This window comes from Engraulis encrasicolus, chromosome 19 (assembly GCF_034702125.1).
Source record: "Engraulis encrasicolus isolate BLACKSEA-1 chromosome 19, IST_EnEncr_1.0, whole genome shotgun sequence".
Classification (NCBI taxonomy): Eukaryota; Metazoa; Chordata; class Actinopteri; order Clupeiformes; family Engraulidae; genus Engraulis; species Engraulis encrasicolus.
This window is the reverse complement of record NC_085875.1, coordinates 34566077-34592133: the sequence shown is the minus strand read 5'-3', so window position 1 is coordinate 34592133 and position 26057 is coordinate 34566077. Positions and strand designations below refer to the sequence as shown.

General features: G+C 45.4%; 1 protein-coding gene and 1 long non-coding RNA gene across 2 annotated transcripts; one reads left to right on the top strand and one right to left on the bottom strand.

Annotated features, from left to right (window-relative positions):
* Window positions 1-4616: 4616 nt before the first annotated feature.
* LOC134435309 (zinc finger protein 513) lies at window positions 4617-21665 on the bottom strand. Its single transcript, XM_063184197.1, has 4 exons — window positions 21209-21665; window positions 17236-17364; window positions 14119-14895; window positions 4617-6992 (listed from the first exon to the last, which is right to left on the bottom strand). The coding sequence occupies exons 1-4, from the start codon at window positions 21246-21248 to the stop codon at window positions 6040-6042; spliced, it is 1899 nt and encodes a 632-aa protein (XP_063040267.1). The 5' UTR covers window positions 21249-21665; the 3' UTR covers window positions 4617-6039.
* A 5-nt stretch (window positions 21666-21670) lies between these two features.
* On the top strand, window positions 21671-24875 carry LOC134435311 (uncharacterized). Its single transcript, XR_010031997.1, has 3 exons — window positions 21671-22453; window positions 23395-23452; window positions 23873-24875. It is a non-coding gene; the product is annotated as an uncharacterized LOC134435311 (long non-coding RNA).
* Window positions 24876-26057: the final 1182 nt, after the last annotated feature.

Genomic DNA, 26057 nt, shown 5'->3' with positions numbered 1-26057 from the left:
AGCAGAAAGCCTCCGTGGGAACTGAACACATAAAAGAAGACAGTCTGATGATGCAGCAATCTCTAACATCTGACAGTGGAAAGGTGGGGTATATCTCATTCTTAAAGTGGACCTTGAGTGCTTATTTCTACTGTTTTAAAACGTTCAGGACTGAGGTGAATGTGTAACATACTCTGATAATCCAAAATGTGTATGACTTTGTTATATTTTACAGTTACCTTCAATTCAGTCTGAAGTGCTTTTTCATTGGGCAACCAACACTCTGCTAAACCCATAATTTAATATTGGCTGGACTAAAGCATGGCTTTTGTATTTGTAATTTGAATTGAGTGGTTAGGTTTGTTTTTCACCCTTGACCTGGGGCAAACTGTGACGCCATCTTGTTGCGGAAGATAAATCAGGAAAAGTGGCTGAAAATGCAACAAGGTCTTTCCAGCCAATCATGTTTGACACTCTAAAAGAAATACAGCACACAAGGTCCTCTTTAAGATCATTCATGACTTTAACATTAGGAAATGAACATTAGGATATCTGACTACAAGTGAAATGCACAAAGGTTAGAAAGGAGGGTTGTGCATAAAATGAAGCAGAGGAAAAACTTTGGCAGGCAGGCTCCGCTCCGCTCCGAGTTTAAAAGAAGGATTGCCTGGCTCTTTCTCCTCTTGAGAGAACACACTTCCTTATATGCCCATATGATGAACTCCACTATGGAATGTAAGGAAGTGTGTGGTTTCAAGTGGATCTGATCTGCGCTGTCGAGGGCCAGGGGGACCTGTACCACAAGACTGGAGACTGGAGGTGAGAAGAACCATTCAGACCATGTGTGTAAGCACTAACAGTCAAGTTCTTCCCTTTTATTTTCGATTTCTTTTTTTTTCGTGGGACCTAACGCTTTTAAACCCTGAAAAGGGGACTCCGTAGGTTGTGTGGCTCTCTCTGCATAGCCTCTGTGTGTGTGTGTGTGTGTGTGTGTGTGTGTGTGTGTGTGTGTGTGTGTGTGTGTGTGTGTGTGTGTGTGTGTGTGTGTGTGTGTGTGTGTGTGTGTTTCCGCTTCAACATTTCAGATGCTGCGTTGTTGGAATACCAACGTACAAGTCTATGTCTTGAATGCAAACCATATTTAAACTGTGTTGCTGTGGCCCAGGCCAGCCGGTGCAGAGCAGAGCAGAGCAGAGCAGAGCAGGGGGGTGTGCAATTGGGGGACACACACTAGGAGCACCACCAGAGCCGCTGACAGCTTTGACTGGGCCCGGGACAAAGATATCTGAAAGGGCCCAAACCCAATACATACAATGTAATGAGGATCCAATTCTGGGTCCCGTCTCTCACTGGGCCAGGGAAAAGTAACCCATTTGTCCCCCCTCGTCGGCTTCCCTGAGCACCACCCATAAAGTCAGCATGGACGCCCCCTCCTTTCCTCCTCCTCCTCCTCCTCCAACACCACGCCTGGTGGCATACCGGCATTCATGCTCGGCAGCATGGCTCACTGGCTCAGCCAAGGACCGGCTATGAGCTGTCATGGTGACACGCTCGCTCTCCCCCCCCCCCCTCTCCCCCCCCTTCTCTCTCTCACTGTCCCTTTCTCTCTCTCACTGTCCCTTTGTATACCCTCTCTATCTTACCCTCCTCTATCCTCTGCCACTCTCTCTCCCTCTCTCTCCCCCTCCCTCTGTTTAGCTCTCTCACTCTATGACTGACAGAACACAGGTGCTGTCCATCAGGAGAATGTGTGTGTGCTTATAAATAGTGGAACAGGTGTGAGCAGGGCGAGCGAGAGGGGTGGGGGGGCCTCTAATTATGGGCGCTGCCGCCACTCCTCTCCCTCCCTTCTCTCCTCTCCTCTCTCTATCTCCCTCCCTCTCTCTCTCTCCTTCCCTCTCTCTATCTCCATCCCTCTCTCTCTCCCTCCCTCCCCTCCCACACTCTTCTGAAAAAGGACAGATAATCTCCACTTCCCTGTCAATGGCTTTGAAGGGTGGAAACAATGTCAGCTGAAGATGAATTACAATTTTCCCACTGCTGTCAGCCTTCTAAATTTACTGGGCTTACACAACATAGACCACCCCTCTATTAGCTCACCCTACCCTCCTGCCTGTTAAGCTGCAAACATCTCTGTCTTTGACATATTGTTGTTACATTGGTCAATGTACTGTACATAGTGGCACATTACCAGTAGGTCTGTAGCAAGTTCATTCTGGTAAACTCAAGAATATAGAACTAGGTGAATGTTGCCAGATTTTCAGACATTTTGGTGATCCTTGGGGTCCTAGTGTTTTGGGTACATGGGCATTTCTCAAAATCTGCCAACTCTGTGTCGTCTTATCAATCTGCAAAAACACTGTGAGGTGCATGAGTTTTTCTTTTCAGTGACTATTATCGTTGCACCCCCAAGTAAGAGTTTCCTTGACACATATAAGGTCCACAGTCATTCAATCCCGGTCATTTTCATCTGTTGTTAGGGTGTATAAGGGCCACAGCCACCCAGTTCCGCTACTTTGTTGTTGGGTGTATAGATGGGTTCTCATTTTTTGTTTTCCCCCTGATAACGCGACCCTGGTTGCGCACAACTCAACCTCCAATTGTTGGAAACCGCTGTCAGTCAAAAAATTAGCTCACATGGTTGGCTGCCAGTGTCTTGCCCCTCCTCACAACACTGTGTTTATAAACAAAAAAACCCATGTATAGAGTCCACAACCACTGGTTGGGTCCCCAGTCCCGCTACTCTGTTGTTAGGGTGTATAGGGGCCACAGCCACTGGTTGGGTCCCCAGTCCCGCTACTCTGTTGTTAGGGTGTATAGGGGCCACAGCCACTGGTTGGGTCCCCAGTCCCGCTACTCTGTTGTTAGGGTGTATAGGGGCCACAGCCACTGGTTGGGTCCCCAGTCCCGCTACTCTGTTGTTAGGGTGTATAGGGGCCACAGCCACTGGTTGGGTCCCCAGTCCCGCTACTCTGTTGCCATGCAGGCTCCACATGGCTTAGGAGCTGGTCAAATGGAACCAAGTCAGGAGTCTCAGTGAGGTTTGGTCCCTTTCAACCAGCTCCTGCGCTCTGCCTCACGCCAGCCTGCTGCAACACACACTCCCACTGGTCGCACACAAGCACCCACACAGACACACACACATCTTCTCCCCCCTCTGGATGGTTAAGATGGTTGGAGAGCCTTGCAATGTGTTAGCTGTAGTGAATCACTCTGTACAGTATGCCCACTTTCACTGTCAACAAATATGAAATACAAGTTTCTGTTGGAAAAAAATGTTTCAAGTTTTTGTTATTCTTATTAATCACACTGTAAACAACAAAATCATAATTTCAATGATCAATCATGATTCATCATCAACATTTAAGTTAATTTTGATGTTTAGTTCTAAAATCAGAATTGAATTAACAACAGCTAATTTAAGTCAAGTGAGAAACTTGATCTCACACCTACATCGCCACTTAATGCATGACACCTTTATAGATCTTTTACAGATCAGATTCATGCTCTAGTACACTAAATGGGAGGGGGGTAAAAGCATGTTACAATCCCTGCACCGTGTAACAGGCACGTACTACACCCTTGAGATAAAATAAAAAGGTCACCCCATTCTCCCATAGTTCTCAACAACCAACACTCTGCTGCCCTCTAGAGCCGTTTCCAAATAAATGCACCCATAGCAATATGCTTCCCCTACTACTACATAGATGGGGAATCTATGGTCTGAGCCAGGGGAGCTGCCAGAAATGTTGGGCCCCATGAAAGATTCAAATTTTGGGTCCCCTTAAGGGCCCCTCTCAGAGCTTGGGCCCCCTTAAGGGCTCCTATCAGTGCTTGGCCCCTTAGAATCTGTACCACTTTTCCCCACCTAGCGGCCCCCATGGTCTGAGCACCGTCTTATCCGCCCCCTAATATATTTCAATGCTATGCAGTGTTCACATGAAACCTTAGAAATTACAACTGGAATACTAAGGGAGTTTTTCCTCACCCCTGATGCCACCAGGGGCCGCATCTGAGCGCCCAAATTCAGTGTGACTATCTACTGTATGACTTATGCTAGGCCCAGCCACTATGGACCTTACGCATCTAAGAATCCTGGTCCTAACCTACGTTGACCTTATGACTCTACAATCTCTATCTATCTCTTCTTCCTCTGCCTTCCTGCTATTTCTGCCTCTCCTTTTAAATCCATCTCTAACAATGATGTTTTTTCCCATTTGTTAAGCACTTTGAGTTACATGCCTTGTATGATACAGTGCTATACAAATACAATTATTATTATTATTATTATTATTATAATTAAGTTATATTTTCAGTAGGGTGAACTAGTGAAGTTGGGGTCTGTTGTAAAGGTGGCCGCCTTCAGTTTAGGCCTTAGGTGCAGGGGGACATCCTGGTCTGTGTTCTTAGCGCGGCCCTAGGAGAACTTATTAAAATTTGAAGCGGCCCTTCGAATGAAAATGTTCCTCACTCCGTCCCTACTAAAGTATAAACACTAGTGGCTTTCCACTTTGACGTTTAATTTCACCCAGTGTCATAATTTCCACCATGTGGTCTTCTGACTCACTACAAAATCGGACAACTTTGTTTATCAAAAACATTTGCTCATTAAAAAAAGCTCAAAAACCAGGCCCAAATAAAAGTAGAAATATTTGTTTTATTACAAAAGCAAAAAAAAAAGGTCACTTGCTAACTCCTGCCAACTTGTCCACATGTTGGAAGGGTATTTAATGTTGGACTGAGGCAACACCATGGGGATGGTGAAAGGCAGTACAAATGGCACCCAAACATTCAAACGTTCGTTTACTTACTTCCCTGATTTTCGAGACTACGCTGGGCTCTCGACACACATAATGGCCACGGAACACAGAGCACTTGCAGACAGAGCTTATAGGCTTGATCACATTCTTTAGGCATTAAATAGTTCTGTCCAGAAAAACAAAATGAAAGAAGCACTAAAACAAAAGATTAAAGCTTCATAAAACACAGCAATCAAAGACTTTAAGTTTAAAGGAAAAGAGGAAATTAGGCATGGCTTCTGAAATGCTACAAATCAAACTAGGCCAATCTATTAAGTAGACGTTAAATAATAAGTAGATAGCGAGTGTGGTGGTCCCTTCAATTTTACACAAAACATAAATCAGCTTCGAATTATATATATATAAAAAACAGTAGCATTGAGTATTCATCTACAACACAGTATTTGTCTTCAATCTCACAGAATTTCACAGTAGATCACACGAAACAAAAACAAAAAAAATCAACAGCAACATCATGATCAAAGACAGTTGTCACTCAAAACTTACACAGTATCACTTTTACGCTTTCTTTTATCCTTCTGTCTCTCACTCACGCACACGCACGCACGCGCACACACGCGCGCACACACGCACACACGCACACACGCACACACGCACGCACGCACGCACGCACGCACGCACGCACACACGCACACGCACACGCACACGCACACGCACACACACACACACACACACACACACACACACACACGCGCACCCCTTTTAATGCCTTGGTTAGCAGTGTGCAATGGACTCAGTGCAGCATTACCCAGAGGCACCAGAAGAAGAAGAAAAAAAAAGGAAGGGGTAAAAAAACAAAAAAACAGACGTCAAAATAAACAGCTAGAGTCATTGGGGTCAAGTTCAGTCTTGACAAGTTTGGTCCTGACAAAAACAGAAGGCCTCTCTGAAACCTGGGATCCCAACGTGCTCCTAGCAGCCAGCAGTGCTCGCACAGCATCATCATATATCAAAAGAGTCTACATGGTCAACAACGCAAGACAGAAAAATATAAAAAATAGGTTTTAATTACAGTTTTCAGAGACTAAGAAAATCGAAATATCAGTGTTAAGAGTGTGTTTGCTTTGTATATGTGGCAGTATGCGCAGACGCGTCTGTAGGTAAGTGCAAGCAAATCTCTGTAGGTAGGATGTCTGGATTGTGTGTGTGTGTGTGTGTGTGTGTGTGTGTGTGTGTGTGTGTGTGTGTGTGTGTGTGTGTGTGTGTGTGTGTGTGTGTGTGTGTGTATCCTTCCCTTCCTCTACATCTCTCCCTCCCTGCCCTGTTCCATCTCCATCTCCATCTCCATCTCCTGTTTCTCCTCCCAGTCCTGCTGCAGCAGCCCTTCCCCAGCACCTCCATCCCCCTCCCCGTCCCCGTCCCCATCCGCACCCCCGCCGCCGGCGTGCTTCTTCTGGTGCCTCTTGTAGTTGTCCCAGTGGCCCGTGGTGTAGTTGCAGAGCGGGTAGGTGCAGTGGTGCGGCTTGTGTCCGCTGTGGCGCAGCATGTGGCGCTTGAGGTTCATGCTCTGGTTGCAGCTGTAGGGGCAGAGCGGGCAGGTGAAGGGCTTGGCGCCCGTGTGGATGCGCTCGTGCCGCCGCAGGTTGGCCAGGTTGCCGCAGGCGTAGTCGCAGCGTGCGCAGGCGTAGGGCTTCTCGCCCGTGTGCACACGCAGGTGCCGCTTCAGGTTGTCCAGGTGCGCCGAGGCGTAGGGGCAGTGCGGGCACGTGTAGGGCTTCTCGCCGCTGTGCGTCTTGCTGTGGCGCGCCAGGTGGTTGGGGTACTGGCTGGTGAAGGGGCACATGGGGCACGTGTATAGCAGCTTCTCCCCGGGAGGGGAGGCCTTGGACGGGCTGTCGGGGGCCGTGGTGGGCTCGGCGGGGCTCTGGGGGGAGATCTCCAGGGGAGGGTGCTTGGCTGAGGCCAGCGTGGTGGGTGTGGGTGTTGGGGTGGGGGTGGGGGTGGGGGTGGGGGTAGTGTGGCCGTTGGAGGCAGGTGGTGGGGGGGAGAGCACCTCCGGGTCCAGGTCGCAGGGGAGCAGGATGCAGGATGCCGCTGCTCCCGGGGAGGAGGAGGAGGAGTTGCTGCCCTCTGGGCTGGCTCCGGGCTCCAGCAGGCTGGAGGGGGGGCGGTCGGACTGCAGGCCCTCCTCGTAGGAGCGCAGGAAGTCGGCATCACGGCTGGTGAGACACAGCATGAAGTCAGACACCATGCCTGCAGAGAGAGATGGAGAGATGGAGAGAGAGATGGAGAGAGAAAACGGTGATGGAAACGAAAAGACGTGGTGAATTATAATGAGAAAACAATAAAGTTAACAGTACATTTAAGCAACCAAGACGAAAGAAAAAAAGAAATAAACTTTTTGACTTTTAAAATCTCTTTATTGAACCATTGCATGGTCTACACGTCCACAAAATGGCCAACACCCCCTCACAAGGAATAGAGAATACTATACTATACTACTGCTGTGTGACCGTGTTTACAGAATCATGGCTGAACGACGGCATACCCGACTCGGCTTTACAACTGGAGCAACTTACGTGCCACCGAGCGGACAGAGCCCTTGCAGAGAAAAAACGAGGGGGAGGAATATGTGTTTACACACATGATGCTTGGTGCAAAAATGCTACGGTGGTACAGAGACACTGCTCTCCACTAGTGGAGTTCATGATCATCAAGTGCCGACCCTTCTATTTACCAAGAGAAATATCCGCCATTCTACTGGTCGCAGTTTACCTCGCTCCTAGCAACACCAACAGCGCCAGAAGCGAGGCACTGAACGAGCTGCATCGGGGAATCAGTGAACAACAAGATGCACACCCAGATGCCTTCACAGTGGTCATGGGAGATTTCAACCACGGAAATCTCAAAACAGTACTTCCAAATTTCACCAACATGTTAACTTTCCAAACAAGAGGACAAATACCCTGGACTTTGTTTATACCCCAAAACAAGGAGCATACAAGGCAAAGCCCATCCCCCACATCGGCCTATCAGACCACCTAACGATTCTGCTACTGCCAGCCTACAGACAAAAGGTAAAACTCACCAAACCAGCTCTGAAGGAGGTGAGAAAATGGCCAGAGGGAGCGTGTCACGACTACAAGACTGCTTTGAAACCACAGATTGGGACATGTTCAAAACAGCTGCCACCACACAGCAACCACATTGACATTGAGGAGTACACAGACACCGTGACATCCTACATCACAAAATGCATTGATGATGTTTTACAGAAATAAAACGCATCACCACCAGGGCCAACCAGAAGCCATGGTTTCACAGGAGACGTTCACAGGACTGCTGAGGGCCAGAGACAAAGCCTTCAGAGCAGGAGACGTAGCTGGCCTAAAAGCAGCAAGGGCAAACCCTGTCCCAGGGCAATCAGGAAAGCAAAAAGGAATACTCGGACAAAATAACAACACACTTCAAAGACAGCAGAGATGCACAGAGCCTGTGGCAGGGCATACAGGCCATCACGGACTATAAGCCCGCACCACGAAGCTGTGACAACAACTCCTCTCTGCCTAAACGACCTGAACAGTTTCTTTTTGCCCGTTTTGAAGCACAAAATGACACTCATCCACAGAAAAACTCCCCCTCCCCCCCATGATCAACCCTGTACCTGTCCTCTGCCAGTGTGAAGAGGACACTGGCCACCATCAACCCACGCAAAAGCAGCTGGCCCAGACAACATACCTGGCCGAGTGTTGAAGGATTGTGCAGAAGAGCTGAAGGATGTCTTCTGCACAGACATCTTTAACATCTCTCTGGAGCAAGCAGTCATCCCATCACTTTTCAAAGCTGCTACCATCATACCACGTGCCGAGAAGAAATCATCACCATCATGCTTCAATGGACTACCGTCCCTGTAGCACTGACGCCCATAATCATGAAGTGCTTCGAACGGCTAGTCCCTGTCACACATCAAAGCCACCCTACCCCCCACCATGGACCCCTACCAGTTCGCATACCGAGCCAAGCGAATCCACGAGGATGCAATCCTGCTCTGCCCTCCATCCAGCCCTCACCCACTTGGACAATAAAGACTCATATGTGAGAATGCTGTTCATTGACTTCAGTTCAGCATTTAATACCATAATACCACAACAACTCATCAGAAAACTGGACAAACTAGGTTTCAGCACCTCCCTCTGCAACTGGCTGCTGGACTTCCTGATGCAGAGACCACAAGCAGTACGGGTAGGGAATAACACCTCAAGCACCCTGACCCTGAGCACGGGGCTCCGCAAGGTTGTGTTCTCAGCCCCCTGCTGTTCACGCTGCTGACACATGACTGCACAACGACCCACAGCACTAACCATCTAGTGAAGTTTGCGGATGATACAACACTGGTGGGCCTCATCACTAAGGGCGATGAGACCCACTACAGAGAAGAAGTAGACCTGCTGGCCAGATGGTGGCAAAGACAACAACCTCCCTGCTGAATGTCAACAAGACCAAGGAGATTGTTGTCAACTTTCAGAGGGTCCAAAAACAACTGCCACCACTGACCATCGACGGTGATGCTGTGGAGAGAGTGAGCAGCACCAAGTTCCTTGGAGTGCACATCAGCGACGACCTCTCTTGGACCAACAACACTACATCACTGGCGAAGAAGGCCCATCAGCGTCTCTACTTCTTGCGCAAACTAAAGAAGGCAAGTGCTACACCCTCCATCATGACAACATTCTACAGAGGAACCATAGAGAGCGTCGTGTCCAGCTGCATCACAGTGTGGGGAGGAAGCTGCACGGAGAAACAGGAAGACACTCCAGCGTGTTGTGAACACAGCGAAGAAGATCATTGGAGTACCACTCCCCTCCCTGCAGGACATTTACACCGCACGCCTCACCCGAAAAGCACTGATGATCATCAAAGACACAAGCCACCCTGCACACAAACTGTTCAGCCTCCTGCCCTCTGGAAAGAGGTTACAGGCGCCTCCGTTCCCCGTACCACCAGGCTTGCAAGCAGCACGATGCATCAAGCAATCAAGATACTGAACACTCAACCCACTCTCCCTTCACTGTCAGCCTCTAGCCAGCCAGGCCACTGACAACGCTCCCCCCCCTCATCCCCACCACCATATCTGCGACTGAACATTCCACCTGCACTACTACATCTGTGACTGTACTTTCAACCTGCACTAACTCAAAACATGCACACACACACACACACACACACACACAAACACACACCACACAACACACACACGCGCAGGCACACAAACACACACCACACAACACACACACACACACACCCCGACACACACACACACACACACACAAGCACACTGCACTTTCTGCACTAAACCCAAACAATACACACACTGACACACAACTCCTACTCACACAATCACACCACACACCACACACACACACATACACAGGTACACACACACAGACGCACACCGCACTTTCTACCTGCACTAAACACACACACACACACACACACACACACACACACACACACACACACACACACGCACACACGCACACAAAACACATACAAACACACACACACACACACACACATACTGCTGCTGGTGTATTTAATAAAAACCTTTTTTAATTATTTATTTCTTCAAATGCTACTATTACTATGTCAGAACGCTATAAAGGACTTTTAGAAAAAGAACAACAAAATACCTCCTCTTAATGTATGTTCTCTACAAGTCTTCTGTTGTCCAGTCTTGCACTTATAATGTCTGTATGAGCAATGTCTACGTCCATACTGTCTATGTCCATGTATGAGTACTGTCTATGTCTATACTGTCTATGTCCTTACCTAGATTAGTCTATGTCTGCATGGGAGAGCAAGAAACGCAATTTCAAATTCTTTGTATGACCAGTGCATGTAAAGAAATTGACAATAAACTTGACTTGACTTGACTTGACTATAGAAAAAGGACATCAAAACAGAAAACAGAAAATCAACACTAAAATCCGTCTTCCTCTTTCCAAGCACTGACATCAACTTCCCCTTTACATGTTCTGTGCAGTTCCTTAACTACAAAAAATATGCTAAGCAAAAACAAGCTGACAACACTGCTGATCTTGAGTTATTGGCAATTGTAAAGCTTGGTGTGTAGTTCCTTGCATGAGCATGTGGGCCTTGAGTACCAATAGGCCTTGGCTACCGACTTCACTTTTTCCCACTCGGATTAACCCATTGTGTCCTGGAGACACATATGCGCTGCATTTAGGTTTTTGAGATTTGAGCTCTTTTATTAAAAATGTTGGTAACTTAGAGCTGAATAAACACATTCCAAGGCAAAACGAGGGTCCTGGCTTTTAAATGCAACTCATTTCATGTTTGTATGTGCTTCGGAGGATGAGATATTTAGGATTGAATAGGTAGAGGGCACCCTTTCCCAAAAAGGGCTTAGGACAAAATGGGTTAATGAAGAAACAGGCAAAGTACAGGGATATGTATTTGGGCATGTAGACATGGTCAAACAATCTGATGCAATTCTTCCAACCAAGCGTCAGAATGGGGGAGAAAAGTGATTTAAGAGACTTTGACCATGGAATGGTTAGTGGTGCTAGGCGGGCTGCTTTGACTATTTCAGGATTAACGAAGACACAGGCAAAGTACTGAGACAAATGGCAAGGAGGTATTTGAGAGAAGGTAACCTGCTTACATGGGCCTGTGCACAACACATCAACACCCAAAATAGATATTGGTTACTAACGTCGTCCCACTCCTTTCCTACCGAATTGACACAGACATAGGGAAGCAAATGAGAGAAAATAGGCAAAGTGAAAGTGCTTCACAAAAACGTGCCCATTATTTGTTATAACTTATTTCATGACAAAGTATTCTGGTCTTTACATTTACGGCTACCGACCACTATCTTGAAACAAACCCAAGAGCTTAATCTAATTACAGTATGTGTATTTCTATTAAATGAAATTGAAACAATTTGCGAAGTTTAAATTATTTTAGAAGATGAAAAATAAACTACACAAACTTTAAGATCTAACTGACATCTATTGCCATAATACATCATTGTGGCAGTTGCACCAAACACTTAGCCACTTTTAATGAGTAACTGTTCTTGCCTCCAAAACAAAGGCTAATTTGCAGTCCAGGCAACGAGACCTGCCTGACAAAAACTGCTGGACATTAATTGGATAGTGACTCACAGTTCATAAAATCTGGCACAGCCATCAAATTCCAAGTCCAACCAATTCCAAAAGCTGCCATTTTACTGTCAGAGCCACAACAACAACGCCTTTTGGAGAAACTAAAAACATTACATCATAACAAATATTTTGGCGAAACTACATTCACTAGTAGGCCAGGGATGTCAAACTCAGGCCCGGGTGCCAAATTTGACAAAACTGACAGTTTAGCAACAAACTATTCCTATCTATGTACCAGCATGTCAAATTTGAGCTTCCTACATGGTTTAGTTATTGAGCTACGGGCTTGTGAACTTTGACAAAAAAAAGAGTGTGAACAAAATGGGCACCCCCCCTCCCCCAGTGAAATTGGCTGTAACATGGCTCTTACATTCAAATACATTTACAGTGTTTCTCTTAAGTACCACGGGTACACTTGGTAATATTTTCATAATTTTTTGAGACCTAAGTGCGCCGGCTCTTGTTGATTTGGCGTGGAATGACCCTATTCACTTCATAAGAGTAGGAGTATGCACATCCAACCTCTCTGAGGCCAGGTGCAGGACAAAGGCGCATCTGATTGTGGAAAAAGTAGAAATTCGCACACTGTAGCTTCGTTTTGAAATTTATTTAGGTCATACAAAGTTTCGACCCAACAGGGTCTTCATCGTGCCAGATGAAGACCCTGTTGGGTCGAAACGTTGTATGACCTAAATAATTTTCAAAACGGAGCTACAGACGTCTACATTTTCCACTATCAGAAGTTCATATTCACAGCATGTCATCATGACACTGCGTTTCAATAACACGCCAACTTGAACCGTCTAATCGCATGTGTGCACCACAACTTGGCAGGTTAACTCGTGTTCTACAACACCGTGTGACAGGTTAGGGTTAGGGGTGGTTTTGGTCTGGGCTGGGGTACAATTTCGCCACTGTCCTTGCTTGTTTTGCTGTTGTTGGCAAAAGTAAAGCAGCAGAATTGTTGTTTTACTGACAGGTTAGGGTTAGGGATGGTTGTGGTCAGGGCACAGCTTAGCATTTTCGCGTTTAGCAACAGAAATTTACAGCAGTCGCAGGAAAAACTACTTGTCTCGCACAAGCCTGCTCACGTGACAAAACTGCTGCAACGACATGCGGAATGCACTAGCGTGAAATAACACGGCTTTTCATGAGGACAGTCAGTTATTCATGATGTTGTGTATACGGGAGTCTCCAATGACTGTGACGATGACTTTGAAAACGACTCAGCACAGCAAATTTAGTTAATCGTATCTTGTTGCTTGGACTGTAAATGCAGCTCAGTTGATATTACTACAGAGGAGTCTTCAACCGCCATGGTGCACATGACTAATCACCAATCAAACAACAAGTCAGCCATGTTATGTCTATTCCCTCTCAAAGAGGGCTAAAGGTTCGTTTAGCCTCCTCCTGCAACTGCAGGAGACGCACTGTCAGCTGGGGGTGGCGGCAGATCATGTGCACAAACAGACACCACGCCCTCCTCTGCAGAGCTGAATATATAGTATAGTATAGTATATATATATATATATAGTTCTCCCAGGCTGAATTGTCCTTAATCTGCCACTACCCCCCCAGCTGACAGTGCGTCTGCTGCAGTTGCAGTGTCAGGAGTCTAAACCAGGCTTAAGGCCCAAAAATTATGTGTGTGATGTGAAAGAATCTGAAAAGTGCCCCCAATGACACATAACATTTCAATGTCCATGTATTGTTTGATACGTGTTTGAATAACACTTTTAGACTGTGAGATGCCAAATAAAAGTTCTCTTTGTCTATGGCATCAGGATGTACTGAACTTCCCTTCCCCCAAACTGCTGATTTGAAATTGCCTATCCATTGCTATTGGCTAAAACTATCATTGTATGTGACATCATTCCATGTGACCTCACTTCCTGTGGAGGGTGTTTTAAATCCAGGCACTGGCTTTGTTCTTGCTCCTTCTTGCTTGTACCTGTATCTGTTAACACCTCTTCATTGGAGAGGGGGTGGGGAGGCCTGTGGACAGGCCTTTGGGGCCTAATGGCCTCCCCCCTCTCTCAAGCAAATAAACCTTGCATTTCTGAATTCCAACTATTGCACTGGATCTGGTCTTGAATATTAATTAGTAGTAAAACCTAGATACTATCAGATGCTAACTCACTGAACTACAAAACAAGAATTGTAGTGTGGCTTTTCCATGACAAACCCACCTTCCTCTGCGATCTCGTCCCCATTGCTGCCGCTCCCGTTGGCCTTGTGTGTGGCCATGTGCCTCTTGAGGCTGAGGCCGCTGCCGGCACGGTAGCTGCACAGGTGGCAGGTGTGCTGGCGCTCCTCGGCATGCATGCGCTGGTGCCTGCGCAGGTTGCCCAGCGAGCTGCAGGCGAAGGCGCACTGCGAGCACTTGTACGGCTTCTCTCCGGTGTGGGTGCGCATGTGGCGCTGCAGGTTGACCAGCTGGGCCGAGGCGTAGGGGCAGTGGGGGCACGTGTAGGGTTTCTCCCCGTTATGGGTCTTCATATGGCGCTTCAGGTGGTTGGAGTAGCGCGACGTGAAGCTGCACAGCTGGCAGGAGAAGCTCTTCGGGGAGGAGGACCCGTGGTCGGAGGTCGGAGGACCCGTGTCGTCGGTGATGGTGGCGGAGGTCTTTGTTGGCTTGTTGCGTCGCCTCTGTGCACGTGCACGGCCGTTACTGCCGTTGTGGGTGGTCTTCCCTGTAGCTGCTAGGCTGCTGCTGCTGGTGGTGGACTTGCGTCGTCGGCGCGGGTTGCCGAGGGCTCCACAGCGGAGGCAGAGGGGATGCTCGGGATCCTCCAGAGCCCCTCCGCAGCAGCCACAGCCCAGGTAGAGAGGGAGCGCGCCGCCCTTGGCCATGTCCAGAGGCTCCTCCTCCATGTCGCTACCCAGGCTGTGCCGCTTACTGCCAGCGCCACAGTCCTCGTCACTCAGGGAGTACACGGCCATGCCCATGTCCCCCGACGCACAGTCTGACAACACAACAAGCACAGCAGAGGGATGGGTGAGATTTTACAGTTTGATCCGAGATGATCAAGAAATTAGACCAGTAGCTGTTCCTTAGAATAAATTAATTGCATATTAAAGGAGAACTCTAATTTTCTTTTGGAGGTAACCTTCCCTTTCTCCATCTTCTAAACAGTGCTAACAAAGCTTCAGAAAATAAGTTTTTTTTTTAATGTATTTTTTATGGGCTTTTTCGCCTTTATTTTAGATAGGACAGTGAAGAGCAACAGGAAGCAAATGTCGAGACAGAGAGACGATGTTGGGTTGGCAAATGACCCAGGCCGGATTCGAACCCTGGGTGCAACGCTTGGGCATGCAAGCCCAAATGTGGGGGGCTTAGCGCGTTGCGCCACAGCGCCCCCAAGGACTGAAGGTTTTATGTGTACAGTGTATCACAGAAGTGAGTACACCCTTCACATTTTTGCAGATTTGTAAGTACTGTATATCTTTTCATAATTTCACTTTGACACAATGAGTAGTGAGTGACCTGTTAACAACATGTATAACCACGAAAATTTCACCAAAAAAATCTAAATACAGCCATTAAACATTAACAAAAGTGAGTACACCCCAGGTTAAAATCCTGTAGAGCAGTGATTCTCAAACTATGGTGTTGATGTAGGTGTAAAATGGATATTTGTAATAATTTTTAGTCGATTGGGAGAGGAAACTTTGCTGTTTTGGCTTGCTACAGTTGGCTTTCCTCCTAACTATTAATAGAGCATTTAGTATTTAGCTAATGCATATTTCCCTGAGCTGTGAATGCTGGCTTGTTTCATGCTAATTTCATATTCAGTATTTAGGAGGCCCCTCAGTGGCCACAACTTTCTGAAAATAGGCCCTATCTTATTATTCATCATAACAATATAATAATGATATAATATAATGTAATATAATAAAATATAATACAATATAAGTTATATAACATAACATATGGTTTGGTGGACCCCAGAATTTTTTCACATTTCAAAGTGGGCCTTGGTGTTCTGTAGTTTGAGAACGGCTGCTGTAGAGAGTGTCTGAGAAGGAGCCATGTTGGCCTGAATCGTCTCGAAATGAAAAGGCTTTAAAAGGGAGGTCATTGGTGTGCGTTTCAACCTTGCCTTACATTGAACTTTTACATTTTGAGTCTAAAATAGATGGGTGTGAGATTTGAATTAAATCCTATGGAGAGTATCATGATCTGCTTCAGTAGTCACAGTGCATGTTGACATGCATGTTTCTTTAGGTGAAATTCAGATTTCCAATGTTGACGACATTCACGCATCCCCAAACCATGTCAGTCCCACTACCATGCTTAACTTGACAGATGGTACGCTTTTTTCTTTTTTTTGGCAAAACTCACTTGTTTACCACCTCACATGCTTGATACCATCTAAAGCGAATTTGTTTATCTTGGTCTCAAGAGAGATGAACAGACCAAGGATATGGATCACTGGAAATATGTTGTGTGGTCTGATGAGACCAAGATAAACAAATTTGCTTTAGAGCAGGGTTTCCCAAACTGTGGTGCGTGCACCACTGGGGGTGCGCGGCCTGCCATAAGGGGGTGCGCGAGCTAAATAGAGCAATGGTGGATATGTGCGTTTTCATTCAGCATTAATGAACATTAAGTAGTTGTATGGTGAATTGTATGCTGGAAGGGTCCATCTGAAGTGTAGTTTAACTCCCAGACTATTGGAAAAGAGGATTCCCCAAAACAACTGTGCATAATGTGCAGTGAATGCGCAGTGAATCTTACCTCTGTGGCCATTATCACACCAAAATATTCGCTTAGGGGGTGCGCGAACCACACTGAAATGTACAAGGGGGTGCGCAGGGAAAAAAGTTTGGGAACCGCTGCTTTAGAGGATGAGATTAGATGGCTAGGAATATCAATATGAATGTGGGCTGCCTGATCAGGGGGCTGCAGGTTCAAATCCCACTCTTCCACTCCATCTCATCCCATGGCTGAGGTGCCCTTGAGCAAGGCACCTTATCCCACACTGCTTCAGGGACTGTAACCAACACCATGTACTTCAAAATAAATAATTCACTTGGGATAAAAGCATCAGCTAAGTGCAATGTAATGCAATATAATGCAATGTAATGAACAGTCATAAAACACTGTCCATGGCCCTGCCATGGCCTAACGGTAGGACACTCGTCCACTATGCAGCCGACCTGGGATCGATTCCTGGCCCGGGTCCTTTCCCGGTCCTTTCCCGTCTCTCTCCCCACTCGCTTCCTGTCACCATCTTCACTATCATCAATAAATTCGAGAAGACCAAAAAAATATCTTTTAAAAAAAGAAACACTGTCCATACCGGAGTCTCTGTCGAAGCCGATGATCTTGAAGTCGGCCTCTCCAAACTCCAGGTCTTGGCCCAGCATGAGGTTGCTCTCCAGCACCAGGCCGTCTGGGGGGCCCACAGCCAGCCCATCCTCATACTCCACTGGGGGCAGAAGAAGAACAGAAGAGGGTTGGAATTAGGGGACTCTGAGTGCTACAGGCCGTGTCGTGTGTGTGTGTGTGTGTGTCGGTGTGTGTGTGTGTGTGTGTGTGTGTGTGTGTGTGTGTGTCTGTGTGTCTGTGTCTGGATGCGTGAAATGGCTGGGTTTTGGGAGAGTATGGGCTTGGCTGTGTGCTGGTGGTTGTGGCTCTGTGTGTGTGTGGACATTTTACAGTTCAACACGTCCTCACAAATTCTTGAAGGGTTTAGGACAGGGGTGGGGAACCTTTTTCATTCGAAGGGCCACTTCAATTTCCTCCAAGGGTCGTAAAAGCCCTCCGAGGGCCGTACTATGAACACAAACCAGGATTTCCCCCTGCATTTTAGGCCTAAATTGAAGGCAGACACCTTTAAAACAGACCCCACCTTCTCTAGGCCCCCTGAACATAACTTAATTGTAATGTAAATGTCATTTCCAAGATTCCTTTGCAAAATATGTCATATTTCTTGTGAAGCTGCACAACTTTAAAATTATATCGGGGCCCGGATAAAACAGCCCTCGAGACATAGGGTCCCCACCCCTGCTTTAGGCCCAGAGTTTGCTCCCATTTGACATTGAAGACAAAACAGCACTTCAACCAGGCCAGTAGGGCTGTAACGATATTTATATCGAACCGAGAAATCGTGATACACAGTGTCACGATACTGTATCGTGAAACAAGGAGGCAGTATCGTGATAAGCCTTTTTAGAGTTTTGATACACATCAGCCCAGAAAACAACCACAGGATATGAGGTGATAGCGCTTCCAAGCATCAATTATTGTATAGAAACTTTTAATAATCATTAGTAGCCTCTTGTAACCAATTCTACCTATAAACTATCATAGTTTTTTTAATTCATAAAGTTTATAATGTTTGCAAATGTGAAACCGTGGGGTGTATCGAACTGTAGGTCATGAATCGTGATACAAACCGAATCGTGAGTTGAGTGTATCGTTACAGCCCTACAGGCCAGTCATGTTAATCTTGCGATCTGTATTTATTTGCATCTGTACTTAGGAGGAGTATGCCGATCATGCTTTTTGTGATAGTCCATGTAGTACAGTAGTACAATGTAAATGTAACGCTTGTAACGTCTACTGGCTGCTGCCTAATTTGGACTCTTTGAATATCTGCAGCTCAGCTCTCCTTTCCTGTCGTCAGCAGCTTCCTCTTTCTGTTTCTTCCTCTTTCGCCATCTTCCTCTGCCTCTCCCTCTCCCTCGCTCACCCTCTTCCTCTTCCTCTTGCCTCCTCTACTTCTCTTTCCTGCCTGGCGGCCTCCTGCTTAGGGCAGGCTGAGGGGGAGGGGAGGGCTGTGTTTTCAACAGTCACATACACGCCACACCAGAGGTTGCGCTAGACTTTTTCACAGTCCGTCATTTTGACGGACAGGGTCGAAAAAAATCCGTCATCGCCTATTTTTTAAATTCGCCACCTAGTTTCTCAATGTGGGGGGTCTCGACCCCGCACCGAGAACAACACATGCGCAATTGCGAATACACCCCCTTTCACTCGACATTCATTCTCCAACTTCGAGGATGGAGTCAATTTTGCTGTCCACTTTCTCTCTCTGCCTCCCTCATTGCATTGTTTAAAAAGCTGCAGATATCTCTCATGGCGCGCGTCTGATTCAGTGTTCAGCGCTATGGTCACCACAAGCACTTTTTTAAAAGACGCGTGCAGGGCTTTATCCAACAGCTGTCAGTCACTCGATTTGCTCTGATTAATGCACCGATTGTAATACAGGCGCAGTGTTAAATAATATTCGCGTTGGACTTCACATGCACGATGGAAAGGAAAGCCGTCTTGAAGCAGAAAGGTGTAGCCTAGACAGTAGATAAAGGCACTGAAGCCTACAACAGGAAGACGACCAGATTTCGCAAAACTTTGTTGAAAAATGTCAGCGACGGTAAAGGGAACCTCTCCATACATAGCCCCATCGGGTTATAGGCCTATGTTGCCTCTGGGAGCGCGGTAAAGTTGTCTGAATAAAAAATATATCGCCTATAATGGGTGAACCAGCTATCGAAATGAGAGAAGGTTAGCCGTTTCTGGCAACTTTTGCCAAGTTGTAAGTTGCGTTGCCTGGTAATATTTTGGTTCTTGAATATCCGTCGTTTTTATTAGTTAATGTTCTGAAGCCGTTTTAGACCTGCGTTGCCTTTGAGTGAAGGTTCTGGCTAGCAAACGTGCTATTCGCATATTTGTTTCAAGCGAGGAGTTATGAAAGAATGCTTCTATGAAGGGCGATAGAGGGACAACTTCGTCATTGGCAGAAAATCAGATAGTCGGTAAATGTAGGCTTAGGTCTACAAATAGTTCTGAATCTTAAAGTCGAAGTCTTATTAGCCTATTTTAATTCATTATTTTGAGCAAGTGCAGAGGCGCGCGCTCTGCTGCAGCCAGCCGCACAGCCCAGCTGCGGCGCATGGTATGACAAGCAAGGAGAGAGGGAGAAAGGCAAACGATAGTAGCATTAAATTATCTGCGCTGATAACTATGTCTAATTGAAATGCATATTTGCTCTACTCGATAGAGGCGTAGGCCTATTTAAACTTGTGATTTATTTATCATCACCCTGAATATTGATCCGTCAAAATGACGGACAGGCTTCAGAATTTTCCGTCATCCTTCAAAAAAATCCGTCAATGACGGACATTTGTCGGTTAACGCGACCTCTGCACACACACACACACACACACACACACACACACACACACACACACACACACAAAGAGGGGTACGGGGGTCAGTGAGACACACGCAGACATGTGTACACACACACACACACCTCATTAAAAAGCCTTTTGTGAGAATTCTCAAGAAAGGTACACAGTTGACACTGTAATTTAATTGAATAAAGTGCCGCTGCCAGTGACAGCCGACCCCTCCCAGTCCCTTCCCCTCCCAAACTTCTCCAACAACAATCTCATTCGGTGGGAGGGCAGGCCCAGATGATAGCGCGCCGCAGTGGCACTAATAACAGGAATAACACTCTAGCCTTGCCCTGTGATCTTGGTGTGGCAGCTTTCAGGTCTCACGTTGGGACATGAAAGGCACAGAGACTCACAGCCCCTCTGCTCATGTACGGGTCAGGAGTCGTGTCGCTGTGAGAGGAAGGAACTGCGAAGACCAGCCAAATGTGTGTGTGTGTTGTGCGAAGTGTGTGTGTGTGTGTGTGTGTGTGTGTGTGTGTGTGTGTGTGTGTGTGTAGGAGGAAGGTCAGGGATGGGTTAACTCGCCTCTTCTTGGCGATCACTGAAGGGAAATGGAGTTAGGAAAGACTGAGGAAGAAGAGGAAGTCTGGAGGGGACTGGCTCTGATAACTGCGATTAGATTGAACCACCACCACCACCACTACTACTACTACTACTACACTATAGAGCCGTTTAATGTTTGTTGACTTGGGATTTTCCCAGGCATCATTGTTGTCTTCTTGAACGCAACGAAGTCGGAAGTAGTACAGCAATAATTCATAATGTAAATAAAACCTGTTGAGCTGGCATAAGCACGTTAACCATGACGGAGCTCTCTCAACCATCAAATCCATATCTGAACGTCGAAAAAAGCACTCAAATGGTGTCCACTGACTTGTTGATCAATTGTAACAAGTAGTTTTTAATGTAACGAACTAAATCAAAAGCACACAGAGTCTGGAGTGATTTTCGCTATAGTTACTTCCTCATAACCAAAACAAGTTGCGGTAAGAGAATTTGTTCCACGTAAAACACTACAAATACAGTGCCATCAACAATAAGCAGCAGCAATAAATTTAATCCAGCAATGAAGTCCAAAAGTTGACTTACATTTCACGGGCTGAGGGTTGGATTGTTTCCGTCGAGGCATTTCGTCCGCTTCTCAAATGAAGTTCCCTCTGCTCGACAGGCAATACATCTCATTCCTTTAGCTGAACACTGTCATCTTCCTCTTCCTCTCCCACACAAAGACACAACTATCAGTGTCATCAGCCTGGTCACCATCGCCTGTGGCTACTCACCTAACAGCAACGATGCATTCACTTTGCCAGCCTCACTCCTTGTAATTTCCGATCATGTTTCATTCATGCAATGATATTGTAGTAACGCCGACGAGTGTCGTGGCTGGGAAGCTGGAACTGGTTGCTAAACTTGACTGGGCGGTTATGTAGGTCAGGGTGCAAAAACAAATCGCTTGCAAATTATAGCAGTTTAGATAACTTTGTCGTTAAATACAAGCCAGTCACGCAGAACTGACTGGTGGTGATAGCCAAAATACCACAGCAAACAGCAGTATGGAGAGAGATCAGTTTCAATATTAAGAAATGAATGTCACACCACTCACCAATATATTTCGTGATCCACAAACAAATGTAATAACATTCGCAAATATAATTCATACATTTCATGATCCACAAACAAATGTAACAACATTCACAAATATAATTCATGATGCACAAATGAATGTAACCCCATTCACAAATGCCAGCGCAGTTCTATTCATTTGCAAACCGGTCTACATATATTCGCAAACCCTATACATATTTGTGACTTCCATTGTATTTGTGTGTGGATTTTTGAGACTGTCCTGACGGTATTTGACACACAAATGTGCTCAGCCAATCACATCAGCCGGCGTTCGAGCGTAAGGTTGAAAACATTGCGCTTCTATTACGCAGAGAAGGCTACAAGCGCGAAGCCACCATAGATCTGTATTATACACCGATCCGAGGAAATAACCGGAAGTAGAGCGGCCGCCTTTACTGAAGTGCTCCCTGACGTAAACTCGTAATTGAAGCGTGTGAAGTTACTGACTTTCACATCATCTTTGTACAAATATGTCTGGATCTGGACTAACGTGTGCCGTAATCGGATGTCACAATAACAGCAGAAAGCTAAAAATGTGGAAAAAGAGCGTATGTGCGCTTCATAGTCCACAGTTTGAAGAGGATTGTCCTTGTTGTGTGCCCTACGGTGTACACCGCTTCCCCGGCCGTGCTGAGGATGAAGACATTCGCAAGATGTGGATTAAAAACGTACACCGAAAGGACTTTGCCCCCAAACAAGTATTCAAGGGTATGTATTTTATTTTCTAGGTGGTTAGTGTAGTTAAGTATTGTAAGCCAGTGTCTATGTAACATAAACTGGTGGCAACAATTATTTAGCTTGGCTAGCTAACGCTAGTTAAGATTATTTAGCATTATTTCATTAATACCTAAGTTTCCCCAGGAGTGGGAAAAGCACCATGAGCCCCATGGTTATCTGTGCTGTGTGTCATGGTCCGTTTGTGTGCTTATTTTCGATTATTTGTGTATGTGTGCCCTTTGAAATGAAAATGTGACCCTGACAACTTGGCTAATTCTTTTGTTATGCTAGCGGAGTTTTGGCAAGGCTAGCCAGGTTACACTGACTAATAAGAAGTCAGGCTAGGTTTTGGTAGCACCATGAGCCCCATGGTTATCTGTGCTGTGTGCCATGGTACATTTGTGTGTTTATTTACGATTATTTGTGTATGTGTGCCCTTTGAAATGGAAATGTGACCCTGGCAATTTAGCTAATTCTTTTGTTATGCTAGCGGAGTTTTGGCAAAGCTAGCCAGGTTGTGACTGACTTAAATAAGAAGTCAGGGTAGGTTTTGGTAGCTTTTGTTTTTGTCCATAACCTAGCCCAATTTTATTTTCATCTCGGAAATCGACCACCATGTTTGTATTTGTAATAATGTTTGGCATTATATCGGAAATAAAGTGGCGGGGACAAGCTAGGTTAATCTCAAAAGTGGTAGGCCTATGGACATGTATGTCCCCCAACACCCAGACTGAAAATTACACCCATGTAGTATTAACCCCTCCTCAACAAAAGATAATTTTCGCTATCCAACCTCAGTGTACATGTCTTGCTTTGTCCTGTATTTTGTCTAATGTCTGTGAGAATGACTGCAGCCATGGCAAAGATAATTTTCTGTTTCATGTGTAACAGTCAATTATATTTTTATCTCATCTTATTCCCACCCTCCTTAGGTGTGTGGAGTACACTTCCCTGACGGCAGACCAACGCAGGAACACCCATGAATATAGTGTAAGTTTACATGTATATAACAAATAACTTAAGTGATTTTTTCTTAATTACCTTAACCATATGTTGTTAAAGTACTTTTGGAGCGATTTGCGTCCAGATGTTAGACTCTCTCCCATCTGCCATTACTTTTTAATCTAGGCTAAAAAAAAAAAAAAAAACACACACAAACTCACACATTTTCTTAACTTAGTTCTTGACTCTTAGTTGTTATGCTTTCTCTCCTTAAGCCACTGCTTTTATGTACCTAAATTGCCTTTCAACACTTGTGTCTTATTATTCCATGCAAGAGTTTACATCTGCTAATTGTAATATAATGCAATGTGAAGTGAGATTTAAAGTGTTCTGTAGGACAGTGGCGTTGTAATTAACTGTTTTTAAAAGCTGTTGGTGTTTTTTGTTCCTTCTTATATTTATTCTCAGAAAGCACCATCATGTGGAAGACCACCTCAAAGAGGAGATGTCTCCAGCCCCCAACAGAGAGACCATGTGATGAGCCTCCTGTGACAGATTCTGACACCGAAGTAGGGCATAGCTTGGAGGATAGTCTGTCTCCACACCAATGTGATGTTGGCACTCAGTGGCCAGAGCGTAGTGATCATGATTATTGTTCGATGAAGTCAACAAAAGATGCAAGCACACAAACAGATCCTACACCATCACTGTCAGCTCATGACATGGATGATAAAGTGTCAAAATTTTACACTGGACTAGACATCATCAGCTTTTGGCAACTTTTGAACACCATCATTGGCTTTCTTCCACAGTCGAAGACGTTCAAATTACCAGTCCATGAACAGCTACTGCTGGTCCTAATGAGGCTTCGGCTTGGCTACAGCCTGTGATATGTTCGCAATGTGGAGAGCAACACTTGCCAATTTCACAAGGGAAAATCTTATGTTTTGGCTCCCTCGAGACACTCTGAATAGAGTAAGACCCTCAAGTTTTCTTGAACACTATCCCAATGCAACATGCATCATAGATTGCACTGAAATATTTGTCCAAAGACCGAAGAACTTGGGGAAAAGAGCAAAAACATACAGCAACTATAAGCATCACAACACCTACAAACTCCTCTATTGCATAGCCCCCAATGGTTTTGTGATGTATGTGTCAAAACTGTTTGGTGGCAGAGCTAGTGACACTTTTATCACAAACTGTGGATTTCTGTCACATTTGATTTTTGGTGATCAGATTTTGACAGACCGGGGATTCACAATTGGAGATGTTCTTCCTCCAGGAGTGACATTGGCTATTCCAGCATTTACACGTGGATGTACACAACTATCAGAACATGAAGTCACAAGAACCCGCTGTCTCGCCAATGTCCGAATTCATGTTGAACGTGCAATAAGAAGGTTAAAATGCTTCAAAATTTTGAGTAATGTAATTTCAGGTTGATTAAAACATGTTGATGACATTTTGACTATTTGTGCAGGCCTGTGTAACCTTCTTGAAATCTTACAAACATGTTTGGCATACACTACACTTGTCCCTGTCTGTAGGCCTACATGTCAGCATCATCTTCCAACTTTTCAGCGATACTATGCCCAAGATATTTTGTACTGCTTGACACACAGTGATTGCCCTGACAGGTAAAACGTTGGAAAGACTTAAGATCCTGAACATAACACTTTTTTTTGGATTGTACTGTAGGCCTACATCAAACTCAACCCCATACTCAGAGCACACATTCAGAAGTTGCTGAAACTCAACAGCGCCGCGGGACATGGGCCTAATAGCCAGATCATCAAATGGTTGAAAACGGTGCATGTGTTTTATTGTCTGTGTCTACATCTCGTCATACATCCAGTGTGTTTTGTTTTTTTAACAGACGTGTTTTCACAATGACACTCTGTGAATTTACTTTTGAACAAAGTGTCTTGTGTATAAAATGGTGTGCAGACAGCCGGAGTGTGTGTGTTGCGTAAAGGAACAAGTGCTTTGCAAAGCTGGTATGAAAGTGTAATGCTTGACTTTTGATTAAGGTAAAGCAGCATGTGTTTAAGTTATAGTACCAACAACTGAACAATATGCTACTTTGGTCATCGGCCTATAGTGTTTAAGCAGTAGCCTAGGCAAAAACTGTAACAAAGTAAAAACAAAACAAAGAAAATATAACTGCCGAATGAATTAAGAACCTGAATTTTCACCAGCATTTGACCGGTTGTTAATTTAAAACCAGGCATGCATATATATATCTATCTTTAGAAATTAGGCCTACGTTAACAAGAGGGAATCTTTATCTTTTCAGGTCAAGGTGGCCGCCTTGGCAATAGGGAAACTCTCTCTCTCTAGGCAAGGCCTAATCAGAAAGCAAGGTGTGTGTGTGTGTGTGTGTGTGTTTTTTTTTTTTTTTTTAAACCTCTGTCATCAAAGGGACACTGCAAGATTTATAGTTGTTTATTTCCAGAATTCATGCTACTCATTCACTAATGTTACCTTTTTCATGAATACTTACCACCACCATTAAATTCTAAGTATTCATTATGACTGGAAAAATTGCACTTTTCATACATACAAAGGGGGATCTCCTCCATCATTGTCCGCCATTTTGAATTTCCAGAAATAGCCATTTTTAGCTGCAAAAAGGACTGTACTTGGGCCA